Source organism: Manacus vitellinus, unplaced genomic scaffold (assembly GCF_001715985.3).
Source record: "Manacus vitellinus isolate BGI_N305 unplaced genomic scaffold, ASM171598v3 scaffold_1_pilon, whole genome shotgun sequence".
Classification (NCBI taxonomy): Eukaryota; Metazoa; Chordata; class Aves; order Passeriformes; family Pipridae; genus Manacus; species Manacus vitellinus.
Genome location: NW_021939396.1, coordinates 42,516,534 through 42,531,228, shown reverse-complemented (window position 1 = coordinate 42,531,228; position 14,695 = coordinate 42,516,534). Strand labels below are relative to the sequence as shown.

General features: G+C 39.1%; 1 protein-coding gene across 4 annotated transcripts in view; it reads left to right on the top strand.

The window, feature by feature from the left end:
• Nucleotides 1–11,094, top strand: part of ASXL3 (ASXL transcriptional regulator 3) — a 103,741-nt gene extending 92,647 nt beyond the window's left edge. For all 4 annotated transcript variants that reach the window (XM_018080567.2, XM_018080587.2, XM_018080575.2 and 1 more), the window contains one exon: nt 2,277–11,094. In XM_018080567.2, coding sequence (XP_017936056.1) covers nt 2,277–5,951 — 3,675 coding nt within the window. In that variant the 3' untranslated portion in view covers nt 5,952–11,094. The remainder of the gene's footprint in view (nt 1–2,276) is intronic.
• Nucleotides 11,095–14,695: the final 3,601 nt, after the last annotated feature.

The window sequence follows — 14,695 nt, the reverse complement described above, 5'->3', positions numbered from 1 at the left end:
AGTACTGATGGTTTTGCTAATTTACTATTACCTTTCTACCATGCCAAATTACTTCTGATACAAATGTATCTATAGTTGTTCAGTCAGGGTCTTCGTTACAAAATTGATTTTCTGTGCAAGAAAGTTTTCCAGGATCTATGGCTTAATCTAATTCAAGAGCTTCCCATCATTCACAGGGCGCTCCTTGTTTTTCTAATTGCCCAGCTGTATTATCTGCTTGTTCCGCTGTGGGTGTCTTCTTCTGCAAGCATGAATAACAAATGTTACCTTTACCAATACTTTTAAAAACAACCAGCACCTTAATCCAGCAAGAGAACCCAAATTCAGAGTAGTCGAAGATCCCTTTGCAAGCCCAGGGATTGGGGTAGGCCGAAATATAAGATTTTCCTGTAGAATTAACTGGAAACAGAGACCTAACTAGCAGGGGAAAGTGATTGATCTGAGTATAGGTATCTGTTAATGACAAAGCAAAAGGTGAAAAAAAAACAAACCAAAAAAAAACCAACAAACATTTTCATGTGTAACGTTCTGCTGTATAAGAAAGCATATTACAGTTGAAAGTGTTTTTTTCCTAACAGAGAATTCTATAGATTTAATTACATATAGGCTCAGTGTTTTGACCCTTTCAGTTTTGCACATGATGACATCAGCCAAGGTTAAGATCCAGTTTCCTGAAGTTAAGCCACTGACTTTGCAATACTAGTTCCTGATTATTCAGAAATGCCCTTTTCTGCATTTATTTTTAACTGCTGCAGTCACTGAACATTGTTAATATGGCCGGAGGGCAAATAGGCTAACTGTTTTAATCACTAGTGCAGAAGCATATTTCATATAATTTATTTTTATGAGCAGTGATGAAATTGGAAGTTAGCCCTGCTCTGAGTTTAGTGATATTCTTTCATATTTGGAAGGTGTCTATCTAACCTAATAATTTCTAAGAATTCTCTAAGCACAAAGGAAAATAGATCACTAGGGAATAAAAAAAGGTCATGACTATAATAATAATAAAAATAATCAAGCATTTAGAGCTCTAGCAGTTTTGGCAGTGCAAAGTGGAAACTAAAAAGAGTTGCTGCTGAAACAGAAAGCAAAATGTTTTGAAGAATTTTGAACAATCAATTCTAGTATGTTTTTTCTGTAACAAATATTTGGCTCTTGTGTCATCTCACCAACAAACCCCTATCCTTTGTCACTAAAAGAGGAGAAAGAACCCCAGTTCTTCTAAGTCATTCTGCTATATGGCTGTCACTTCCCATCATATCTCATGACTACTTTTTCTACAAATACTGCCTAGTTTTCTTCTCAGTTCTTTCAGAAGGTAAGCCACTGCATTAACTGCTAAGTCCAATTGCTGCAGACAGCAAGTAAGCATATGTCCATTTTAAGAAATTAATTTTTTTTTTGCCAACCTTTTATTCTGAGAGTGTATGAGTTACAAAATGGTCCCGAGACTCTTAATCTCTAATCCTGAAAACAGATGTGACTAATAGGAAACATCCTAATAAGTCCAGTGATTTTACGGGTTATTATTTTGCTTAAACTGCTCGGTCTTTAAAATTTTAATATTTTGGGTTTAATATTTATAGGTTTGAGGATTTCATTTTTGAAGTGGAGTAGTGTAGGAGTTATCCTAGGGATGTACTAAAGCGAGTCTCTTAAAATTGCAAGTGAGGAAGGGAAAGGTGTATCCTTTAGTGACTCACTTCTTCTATAGCACTGCTCTAAAGTCCTCTGGGATGGAACTTGGAAAACAGGCTCAGTGGAGACACCACTACATCCTGTCTGAAGGCAGGATTTGTTGTGTGGTGTATGTAAGCCAAACACAGCCTATTTCTAGTATCCTAATCATTGGAGACCAAGGAGAAAAGCACTATACATGGTCATTATTTTTTCAGACATTTGCAGGAAGTGCTTAGTCGTTGGCTCTTTTCCAGTACCACTACACGAGGCTTGTTGACCTTCTCAGTTAGGTGCACTACATATAAAACAGGTCTGACAAATTGTATCAGATAAGCGTCGTGTTGTTAGCCTGTTCAATCTTTCTTCCTGTCAGAAGGATCAATATGAGAAGGCTAATACAGGTGTCAGTTATTCATGCTGTAGGATGATAGAATATCGAAGCATAAATATCATTAATTTTTAGCATTTTTCTGTCAAGCTGCACCGAACGGTAATTCCCTTCATTACCTTTCTCTGACCCTTTAAAACACAACTGTTTGTTTTAGTGAATCAATGATCTCATTAAAATTACTGGTTTTTTTTTTTTCTTCCTTTAGATTCAGCTTTCAAAAGTTGGACCACCTTTTATCATCAAGAGCCAACCTGTTTCTAAACCAGAACCTCGAGTTTCCCCAAGTACATCGGTCAGCAGTGGGAGGAACACTGGGGCTAGGACTCTGGCAGATATCAAAGCAAGAGCTCAGCAAGCAAGAGCCCAAAGAGAAGCTGCAGCTGCAGCAGCCGTGGCAGCAGCTGCGAGCATAGTCTCTGGAGCAATGGGGACCCCATGCGAAGGTGGAAAGACAAGAACACTGGCACACATCAAGGAGCAAACAAAGGCCAAGCTATTTGCAAAGCATCAAGCCAGAGCTCATTTACTCCAGACTAATAAAGAATCAAAGTCACAATTCAGCTCAAAGGAAAGTACCTCATCTCTGGAGATACCAATGTCTACTGACACGAAGATTGAAGGTTCTACTGGTGTCATTATAGTTAATCCTAACTGCAGGTCCCCTAGCAACAAGTCTGCTCATCACCGTGAGACCACCACTTTATTGCAGCAGTCCCTTAACACAGCTACATTACCAGAAACTGCTACTGAGATATCTGTGCACAGTTCTGATGAAAATATACCTGTGCCACAATTATGTGAGAAAATTATTTCATCTACCTCTACTGAAAGTAACAGTGTGCCAGTGCTTTATAATAAAAGTTCAGTCTCTGTGTGTGTTTGCAGCACTGCTATGTCTGGAGCAATTAAAGAACTTTCTTTTGCAAGTTCTGTTGATAAATCCTCTGTGTTAATGTCTGTTGACAGCGCAAACACAGCAGTTTCAGCTTGTAATATAAATATGCTGAAAACCATCCAAGGGGCTGATACTCCATGCATAGCTGTTGGACCAAAATGTATTGATAATAGTAATGTCCCAGTCTCCATAGACAACACAGTCTTACCAAATGCCATCGATGACAAAAGGTTGCCGCTACCAAGTAGCAGTGTGAATAACACAGTCTCCAGTCATTATGCCACTGTGCCAGCTTCATCTATTGCAAATAATTTGCCAAACCATCTCTCTGGTAGTTCTGTACTGATTCCTCCGGTGGGGACTACCAGCAGGTTTCCTTCTGATAAGATAGCCATAACCGGGTGTAACGAGCAGAGCACTGTCTCCATTCACACTACCGTCAGGTCAGCTTTAAGTTGCAGTGAGGCCATTGCAGTAGCAGATTCTGTTGCAAGGCCACCCATTTCCATGTTTGCTGGTAACATGGTGACAATAAGCTCTTATGATAATGCTACTAAACTGAATGCTGATCTCATAGAAAAAAGCTCTGGAGCACGAAACCGGATGGATCTCCCTGGTAAATCTCAACCAGTGAGTTTTACGCAAACTGCCATGAATAGGTCTATACCTTGCAAAGTCATTGTTGACCACACCACAAATCAGAATTCCAGTCTGTCGCTTTCTTCTTCTATTGAAAACACAGAAAACAGCATTGACCTGCAGAGCAGACCTGTAAGGACAGAAGCTGCCTTACAAAGTATAGCCTGTCCTCAGGTGTCTGTCATAAGTAGGCCTGAAGTGGTCCCTAATGAAAACCTTGAGCACAGTTCCAGCTTTATCGCCATTACAGCAAAGCAAGACAGCAAGAACTTGCAGGCGGGTTGTTCAAGTCTTCGAGAAGTGCCTCTTGCTCCTCAAGATAAATTAATTGAGGTGGTTACTCCCAACCAAGGTTTTGCTGAGCAATTAAGAGGTCCTTCAGCATTGAAAAATGAAGGAAATGCTGCCTGTGCCAATCAATACAATGCCAACAACAGAATTTGTTGGCGTGATGAAGAGGCAATGAATACAGACCAGCCAGTGGTCAGCCATCTTTCCTCTGGTAAGCATAAGGAATATGCAGACCAAAACTGCTTGAAAAATGTCAAAACTGAACCTTCCAGTTACACACAAATGTCAGAACTGCAATCCAGGAGTCTTTTGACGAGCATTGCTGTTCCTGTTAAATCAGAAACTAATGAGTCTGACAAATGCTTCAGGATGGACACCGAGGATTTTACAGGACCTGAAATGCGTGCCCAGACTGCAGAAATAAACACGAGTGTGCAGCCACCTCAAACATCCAAGACATCCATTGCAGACTCCATGGAAGACTCCCTCTCCCTGACAACAGAAACCCTAAAGAGAGTTACGAGTGCCGGGGGCTCTAGCTGTCGCTTGTCGTCAGTGGAGGCCAACAATCCCTTAGTGACACAGTTACTGCAAGGCAATCTGCCTTTAGAGAAAGTGCTGCCGCAGCCCAGATCAGGAGCCAAACTAGAAATTAATAGGCTTCCATTGCCTTTGCAAACTACCTCAGTATGTAAAACAGCAGTGTCCGAGAGAAATATTGTTGAACATGCTTCCAACTCTCCTAATCCAGATGGTAAAGGATTTCCAGCAGGCAGCATAGCCCCACTACAAATCAGAAAGCGTGAAAACCATCCGAAAAAGAGGATGGCCAGGACTATAGGGGAACATGCTCAAATTAAATGCGAGCCTGGGAAGGTGTCAATGGACACAGATGTTAAAGTGGCTCCCTGTGTAATTAATTCCAGCATGAATCAGCTAGGGCACGGACAGCCATTTAAGCAGGAGTGGCTGAACAAGCACGCCATTCAGAGCCGAATTGCTCACAGTCCAGAGATCAAGCAGCCGAAGAGGCCGTTGCCTTCATGCAGTTTCCAGCAGAGCTTATTTCACATTGATAAAAATGGCAGCTTTCACACAGAAGCTAGTACCTCACATAGACAGCATTTTTACCAAATGTCCATGGCTGCAAGAGGCCCCATTCCCACGGCAGCTTTGTTGCAAACTACTTCAAAAGGCCCACCTGGCTGCAACACATTTGCTTTTAGCAGACACCTTGAACAGAAGGGCTTGGGAGACATGAATATTTCTACAGCAGCTCACCAGCTGAGGCTAGGAAGTGTATTTTCCCCTAATATTCAGATTAAGGAAGGTGATGACATTGCCAGTGCCTCTCAAACTCTCCAGAGTAAAACATTAGTGCATCCCCCTGCTCCCCCTCCACCCCTACCACCTCCTCCCCCTCCTCACCCAAATGCAGAAGTCCCCTCTGATCAAAAACAACCGACAGTTACTATGGAAACCACTAAAAGACTTAGTTGGCCTCAGCCAGCAAGCATCTGTAGCAATATAAAATCTGAACCTATTTCTTTTGAGGAAGGTTTAAGCAGCAGCTGCGAACTGGGCATGAAACAAGCTTCCTATGATCAGAACGAAGTGAAAGAACAGTTAAAAGCATTTGCATTAAAAAATGCAGATTTCTCTTCCTATTTACTTTCTGAGCCACAGAAGCCTTTTACCCAACTTGCTGCTCAGAAAATACAAGTGCAGCACCCACAGCAGCAGCAGCAGCAGCAGCTCTGTGGAAATTATCCTACAATACACTTCGGTAGCACAAGCTTCAAAAGGGCAGCATCTGCAATTGAGAAATCGATTGGGATTTTAGGAAGTGGCTCCAACACTGCCACAGGCCTGTCTAACCAGAATGCGCAGATCCCGGTTCAGAAATTTGCTGACAGCAGCAATGCTGATGAACTGGAACTGAAATGCTCTTGCAGGCTGAAAGCCATGATCGTGTGCAAAGGCTGCGGAGCCTTCTGTCATGATGACTGCATAGGGCCTTCCAAACTGTGTGTAGCTTGTCTAGTTGTGCGGTAGGAGCTGAATCAAAGATGCAGTATCCCTTATCAACGTGGGAGAGCAGGACAAAGGAACAGAGAAATTGAAACAGCTTAGGCCACTAATGGTTTGCAATTAGTGGATTGATTTTTTTTTTTAATTTTTTTGTTTGTTTGTTTTCTTCTATGTGGTGCTTTCAGAATTTAGTTGTTTCTACCTGAGTGCCATTTTCTGGGAAGAAGAGGAAACCTGTAGAAGTAGTTAAAAAAAAGATAACCTTGTTACTGAAGCTTCTATGAGCTCTTGCTGTGCTAAAAAAAAAAACAAAAAAAAGAAAAAGGCATTAATGCATGTCATTGTAGCTTCTATTTATTTGCACAAAGTGCAGCACATTTTTTTCTCCACTTTTTGATGGTTGATACAAGCTGCAGGTTAAAGATCAGTGGCAGAATAGCACTGTAAGAAGTGGAGTAACTATGCAGAATGAATAACACACTGAATAGCAACTGTTTTGAGAGGGGTAGTGGCAAGGTGCGGGGTATCGGTCATCGTAGCTTCAAAGTCAGTTTGCAGTTTTTCTGCTGATAAGATTGTTTTCTTCAATTGACTTTCATTATAGTCACTTCACGTAAAAAAAAAAAAATTAAAAGAGGAATTTAGATTTTTAGAGGAGTTTCTTTATGTGCCTGCCAAGGACTATGGAACTCAAATGTTACTCGTCATCTCTTGTTGATTCCTTGAGAAAGATTTGTATATGCAATGGGTTAGTGGGACCAACACTGGAATCACATGGGCTTCAGTAGAGTCTGGAGAAAGTAATTTCTCTCCTGGAGATTATAAACCTGTTTTCTCTTCCTGTTTCCCACTCAAATGGTCTTTATTTGTATTTCTCTGTCTAATCTGTTCACTAGGTTTATCAGTCCCAAATATATATATATATGTATGTGTATATATATATATATGAGATCAGACTTATGTAATTGATTCTTGAGGTTTTAGCCTTTCTGTGGCCTAAAAATGATGGATACTTCTGATTAATAACAAGGAAAGACTTTATTTGCATGTTGGTTGAATGTTACAATGTCAGTTCTTTTTCCTCTTATGTGAGTTACTCTATTTAAATAACATCTCAGAGTTCTGCCATTTAAAGTAATTCTTAGAATTATTTACAACACTGACTTTTTTTTTCTCAAAGGTATTCAGACCCTTTTAGAAATTTGGAAGCAAAATGTATTTTTAAAAGGGATACTGCATCTTTAAAGTAACTTTCAGTATTTATCCAGTACTGTATTTACATTCAGGACTATAGCTGCATTCCAGATGCGCTAGCCACCATAACAGCAGAGAAGAAAAATGGTGATTTTGGGGCCCTATTCACTTAAAAGGAAAATATTATAAAGGGATAAAGCACATGCAGTTGCTGGGAAGATGAAAACACCTTGGGTTTGTTTTAATCTCACTTCAAGAACAGAAAACGTGGAGTGCAAGTCATCCATCTGCCAATATGTGGTTGGGTCTGCCCAAATGTCAGCATCAGAGATAAATGGGGGTTTTTGCCATTACAGTAGAACCTCACTAATCCAAAGACCTTAGGGCCTGCTCACAAAAACTGATTTTCCTTCCACGGTTTTAAGAAAACAGTGTAGTAAGAACGTGTAAGATGTAATGCTGCTTGGATTTCATCATGCATTTACTGTTGCATTCTAAAGTATTGATGTGAATGGTAGAACTGCATTTAGGAAATGAAAAGTATCCTACATTTTACACTACCCTTTTTTATCTGTCTATTACATCCTTACTCATCAGCTGTAACCAGTCTCCTTGGTTCATGTGTGTATTAGTGAGGTTCTACTGAATGGAGGAACCATATTTATTTTCTTGTGGGACCATTTTCACAAACATGATAAATGCTGTTTATTGTCTTAAAAGTGAGCTGGAATATCTACAACATACATTCCTGTCATAGGAAGCTCTATGGTGCACCTTGATGTTCTCTTTTATTGTAATTAGCAACATATCAATATTATTTTTGACACTGTGTAGTACAAAGGCCATTTGTAATAACTAACAAATTTGTTGCTGATACAATAATATATTTTTTCTATACAAAAGTGCTCCTTAATATGACATGTGAACTAAGGAATGGCTTCTCAGCACTTTCAGGTCTTCTGGTAGGAAAATAAACCAGCCAAGCAAAAACATAAAGTAACGTATGAAAACTAGTCCAGCTGCTGGCAAAACAGCAACTGGGAAATACTCATGACTAAGCATGAGTGTAGTCAGTTAATACATATCAAATTCATATATGAGGAGCCTTTGTATCAGAATTGTATTGCATTGTATTTATACTTGGTAGAGGTAGGATACTTCTATTTAAAAAAAAAAAAAGAGCAACCAGTCTTAGACTTCTATTTACCTATGTTTATATAAGCCTGCTGGGAATCCTTATTTCTAGCTCAGGTTTTCCTGTCCACAGCACATAAGTCAATATTTGTTTGTATTTGCATCTTGAAGTAGTTCTTGTATTGACTGACATAATACAGAAATAAATTGCGACCACAAAATAGTTTTATTTTGTTCAAAGGGTAAGAGTGTGACTAATATGGTAGGTGAGTCATTCACATCATATTGTCATTTTTGTATCAGGATTGCAACTTGCATGTGTGAGGTCATGATACAATGTTATTTAAAATGGCATTGGACTGGATGGTGCTATGTTATATTACTCAACCAACCAAACTCTGCCACAGTGCAGTTCCACTCCTTTCATTCTTGAGTCATTGGAGTTGCACCAGGAATAAATTTAGCCAGTTAGTCAGCAACAGTGGTAAAGTTTTCTTACAGATTAGGTTTAGGATATTATAATACTCAAAAGCAAACACAGTGATATGGAAGCCTGACTGAATCCTAGTGTGACTGAAAACCTTACTTGGAATCGAGTATCACACAAATGCATAGGGGAGAGTTACCCCAGGTCTTCAAAAAGAACCCAATCACATTTAGAGGTTTATTTTAAATGACTTCTTGAGGGTTTTTTGTTTAATTGTTCAGGTTTCAAGCTCGATGTCATGTTTTCTAATGGCCATGCAGTTTGCACCGTGGGGTTTTAATAGTTTATGCACTGAAAAGTGGTGAAAGAATTACTTAAGAACACACTGCTCTATGTTTGTGTGTACATACATATGTGTCCCAGTGTCCATCATGTATAATTTACCTTTTTTTTAAGTTCCAAATTTTTTCCCCCACTCCTACCCCTGGAGCAGCACTTTTGGGTGAGAGGGAGAAACACTTTTTTCTTTCCTCCCTCTTTATTGTTTTAATTGCATACCTGTGAGATATGCAGATAATGTTAGGGCATTTGCAGTGAGTGTGTGTCTGTTTTTCTGTTCTGAAATAATTTTTCAAGCAGAAACTCCCTTTGAAATAATGTTAAAAAAATAATTAAGAAATTATGAACTGGATGCTCCCTCTTTGCATTTTATTTATCTGTTGAGATCTAGTACATGAAATAGCATTTAAAAGACAAAAATAAAGGTTGAGCCATAAAGTGAAAGGTATATTCTCTGTGCTATAGACTTTCTTCTTGAGGGTGGTGCATGTTGTCAGGGTAAGCTACAGAACGTGCAGATGGTTTTTCAGGGCCCTACAATTCCTTGCACAGTTTTTAAGCTGGTGCATATGGTGCTTTATAATGCAATTTCTGAAGTAAAATTACCTTATGCTGCACCCCCTTCCCCTTATGAACACACGCACAATTTCAGAATCGTTATTGTAGCCTCTGGTTTAGCAGTTTCTCCAAGGTGTGGTGAAGTACCAGGATAAACACTCAAGATGAGCTGAGAAGTGTCACAGAAAGGGATCATTTTAGCTGACACACCTGAAGGGCCCTGTTCTGAACACTGAATGGCTTCTGCAGTCTCCTGGCAGCAGCGCAGCAGTTCATCTGCTGTGGCTCTGCAGAACACTGAGGGGGAGGCAATGAAATATTCAGTGGATTTATCATGGACCTGTGTAGCTAAATGTTTCTGAATCTATGAAATCCTGTTGTCTTCAGTCATCATGCTTTGTCACTGTAAAACCAACAAAAAGTAAAAAAAAAGCATTTTTTAGTCTAATTTAAGGAGCTGCTTCTTTTATAGCACATAATATTTCGCTTTGTACTATATTTGATAGTTAAAGAATAATTTAGTCCGTAGAATAACTTTGTTGTATTTGTACTGTTCATGAATGTTACAAGAAAAGTGCTTTACTTTGTTGCCATAATTCTCTTGTACTGCTGTAAAATATTTTTTCTGCTTTACGGAAACTTAACTCGATTCACATTTTCAGTACAGGGTTTTTTGTGTGTATGTATTTTTTTTGTCAGTATTCTGAATGTTTACATCTGTTCAACATTAGCCATTCTATGCCTTTATAGGGCAGTATTACTCCTGCAGTATAACAGCAATGTGAAATCCACTCATACCTAACATGCATGAGAAATACAGATTTATTGGGGAGATCCCTAATGTGCATAGATATTTTTTCTATCCGCATTCAATGAAGTAAGTACCCTCCTTCAGTCCTCTACCAAAGAAAATATTATTCCCACAGGACATGCTTGGAAAGTGGTTCTCTGAGTCTTCAGAAGGGGGTGTAGTTGGTTTCAGCAAGATTGCTACAGTTTAATGCTGTTATGCTTTGCTTTGTTACCCCACCAGATGTGACTGGGTGAAACAAGCATTTTAGCAATTTTTTTATTTCCAGACAGTGTTTTGTTTAGAATTCAGGGATCATGCTTTCTTTAATGGTGCTGTTTGTTTTTTGGTTTTTTTTTAAGAAAACAACCTTTTGTTGCCTACAGAAATGACCATTCACAAAACCATAAATTAAATGAAATAATTTGTCTTCATAACTTTTCTCCCTTTCCTTTCCCCCTTCCCTATCCCTTGAAAATAACAACTTGGGCTTCAATATTAAAATATTCTGGAAAAAAAAAATAAAGAGATAAAATAATATTTGTCATTTGTTTATTTATTTTATGTTCAGTGCCTTAGGCAGAAGATCCTGCTTGTGCACATCCATTGTATGTACAGGTTGATGAACTAGAAATGTGCGAGAAAAATCAGCCCTTTGTAAAGGATTTTTCAATTATGATGATGTAAGACATAGTTTGAATGACTTCTGATGTAATTCAAGTATTAATCTTATACTAGTAAAATAAAACTAGGTGTTGTATATTAAGTTGTTGTAAGTAGAATAGTTTGTGTATGAAAGTGATTATATTGCTTTGTATAGTTAATGCTGGGTGTAATTTGGTACTTTACCTCTGTCTGCAACCCCAACCAGAACACACTTAACAGCAACCATTCCAGCATACACCCCCCTTATTTGTCATCCCCACAGCAGAAGAAATTAAATGTCAACGGTACATGAAAGGTAACCAGTCCAAGTTATATTCCTCAAAGCAGTTATCTTTTCAGGTCTGGAAGGCCTTCCTAAAATGGAAATTCAGTAGCCATTATATTAAAAAAAAAAAGTCAATATTTTCATCCTGTTACTCTTAAAAGAGAGCTTTGAGTGCTGTGGTACAGGGGGAACAACAAACAGCTTTTTCACAGGCTTGCTCAGAAATATCAGAACTAAACACCATCTTTTGTCCAGCCTCCTGTCACTTTTATTTCAGATGTGATACCATCTGAGGGTCTTGTTAGCAGCAGATGACAGTCCTGTCGGCCAAAATCTGTCCAAATGCAGAAAGAAGACATTACCAACCTCTGTAGTTTATAATCCAATGACCTTTTTTTCATTTCCAATACCCACCTGGCAATTATTTATCTTAGTTTGTTCTGCTTAGAATTTTAGAATTCTTTGTTTATTTTTTTTGGCATGAGCCTGTGCTGAAGCAGGGACCAGCTCTGCTTCTGATAGTAACAGCTTCTATTATTATTTTATTGTTCATCTAAGCAACGTAATGCAAATCAATTTGTTAAATCTGTACTAGCTAAATACTCACTTTTGTCCTTTCCCTTCTTTTTTGCTTTTTAAAACCTGTGAAGTGTTTTTGCACATTTTTATTGGATCTTGAAAAATAAGTATTCAGTTTTTCTGTGGTGTTTGCTAAGGACCTTGTAAGTATTAATAAGTTAAGCCTTGTGATTGCTTTTAGGTCTGTGTTTTGTCTCTCCCTGGGTCAGCCCAGCCTTATCCTGGCAGTTCAGCCAGCAGATGGCATCAGGAGAAAACATGCTGCTGTGCTTTCCCTATTCCTGTCCCTCAGCAGGAGCACATGGCACAGAGAAAGGCAGCCACGAATGCTGTGGGTTTCTGGGTTTGTCTTCCTTCTCTGGGGAGGTTTAGCTGTAGTGAAAAAAGCCTTCCTTCCTCCCCAGTCCTGGAACTTGGCTTGCAGTAGACATGATGCCCTGAAGCTCACATCATCCTTTCCTGCACTTGGCATTGTCTGAGTTGTGCAGTCTGGAATTGAAGTATTGATACACTGGAAAAAATTCCTCCCCAGGCCAGAGCCAGAGCTTTTTTTTTTTGTCTCCTGCAGTTTCCTTTGTTACCCATGGATGAAGACAGACAGCAACAAAGCTCTTCGTATCAAGGTGCTTCACAGATATATATGAAGGTAGTACCACTGCTTGGTGTGCAGTGGATGTGCTGTTATCAAGCCTGACCTTTTTTGGATGACAGGACTTGCAGTGCAAGGACCACCAGATTGCAATCATAGAATGGTTTAGGTTGCAAGGGATAAAGACCATCCAATTCCAACTCCCTGCCATGGGCAGGAACACCTTCCACTAGAACAGGTTGCTTGCAGCCCCATCCAACCTGGCCTTGAAAGTTTCCAGGGACAGGGCATCTGCAGCTTCTCTGAGCAACCTGTTCCAGTGCCTCACCACCTTCAGTCAAGGGTTTTTTTACTAACATCTAGTGTAAACCAGCCCTCTTTCAGTTTTAAAACCTTGGAGTACCACCACCTTGGAGACAGCTTTCCATGACAAGGAAGGTGGACAGTCACAGACACTGATACCTGCTGGTATCTGCTCGTGGAGGCAGAGGACATTATTAGTATGGCGGGTTTTTTGTCCAAACTGAGCTAGGCATAGAAATAAAGCCACATTTTGAGGTAATTCAGACACCTGGACATTGGCAAATCCATAGCAGGCACTGATGAGAGAAGTTTGTTATATCTCTTTTAAATGACAGCCATTTACTTTAAAGTACTGAAGGTTCATGCTTGCAGCCTGGGATGTGCCTATTGATTCACCACCAGTGATGAAATCAACAGTTGTTTCACATATTCTTAGGGGGAAAATACCTGGATTATACTTTTTGGAAGTGGATGATTTGGAAGAGGATTACCTTGGATAAATGTGAGTTTCTGTGTACAGGTCACATTTCTATAGCCCTTCTCCTCTGTGTCCTTTGTCCCAGTCTTGTAGAGCTTAATTCAACCGTCAGGGTCTTATCTCCATGTCTTTCCAACAAAAAGCTAAGAGCTTTCTTCCAGTATCTTTGAGCATCCTCCTGTATGCATCTGCCACCAGAGCAGAGAATAGTTTAATATCCCACATAGGAAAAACACATCCGAAAATAAGCTGGTTATATTGGATAATTGACTTATATTAATAAGAAGTCATGCTATAGTGAGTGAATAAATGTTGATATCAACATAAAGGAGAAGATTACTAGGGTGTTTTTTTTACATATTGGTCCTTGCTGTAGTCTTATTTGCTTCTGATTCTTTCCCAGCTGCTGAGATCTGTTCAGCAAATCACATTTTCATGCCCCTTGATTGTGAATTCTCAGCCTCACACCCATCATACAGAATCTTTGCTACTGCTGTATGCATTTCAGGCATTTAAAGTAGCAAATCCGGGCAATGGTGGAGAGACTTGTACTCAGTGCCTCACCCTTTACTCTTTGCTTCTGCATTCTGCAGAGAAGGATGGAGTCTCTAGGGAAAATAATAGAATTAACTGTGAAAATGCAATATTCATAATATGTGTTCCTTGACTTCCTTTAGGTTATTGAGTGGAAAAGTCCATGCCTCAGTTTTTTTAGTGACTGTGAGCAGGAGCTGACCCATACAAGTTAGAATAGACCATAGTCCTGGATTCCATCCAGGAGTGAACATTCACAGTTCAAAAAGTCCAAAGTGTCCTCAGAATATTAGGAAAACAGAATGAACAAAGATAGAATCATAGAATTGTTAAGGTTGGAAAAGGTTGGAAGATATCTCTAAGATTTTCAAATCCAACTCTCAACTGCAAAGAAGCGTGGATAAAGAGGTAGCATGAGACTGGAGAAAAAGAAACTTAGTTACATTTTTTGGAACAAGCAATCCTGCCAATTGTTTTAAATTTTCAGTATCTATAGAATTGCAAACATCTTTTACAGCTCTAAACTGGGAGAGAAATAGAAATATTTAAGGAAAAACAGGTCCTTGGCTAGTTGATAGCATAAAATTACAAAAAATTCATGGATAGTTTCTTAAAAATTGCATTTGAAGGTATTTTTCTGGTTATAAATTTAAAAGTTGCTGTGTGCTCAACATTTTTCAAATTAAGAGTCTTTGTTTTGATTTCCTAAAATAGGAATTTCAAAACCTTACTTTAGTTTCCTGATTATAAAATTCCTTGCTTGCATTGCCACACAAATCTGATTTACGATCTTCGCTGTGTAGGAAAGCTCAAAAAGTAATCTAGAAAAATATTTGGTGTCACCTACTGCAGTTAAGTATTCTGGGTGGGGGGAAATCTGCATTTTTCTTTTTAGTTCCTTCAAAATTAAAT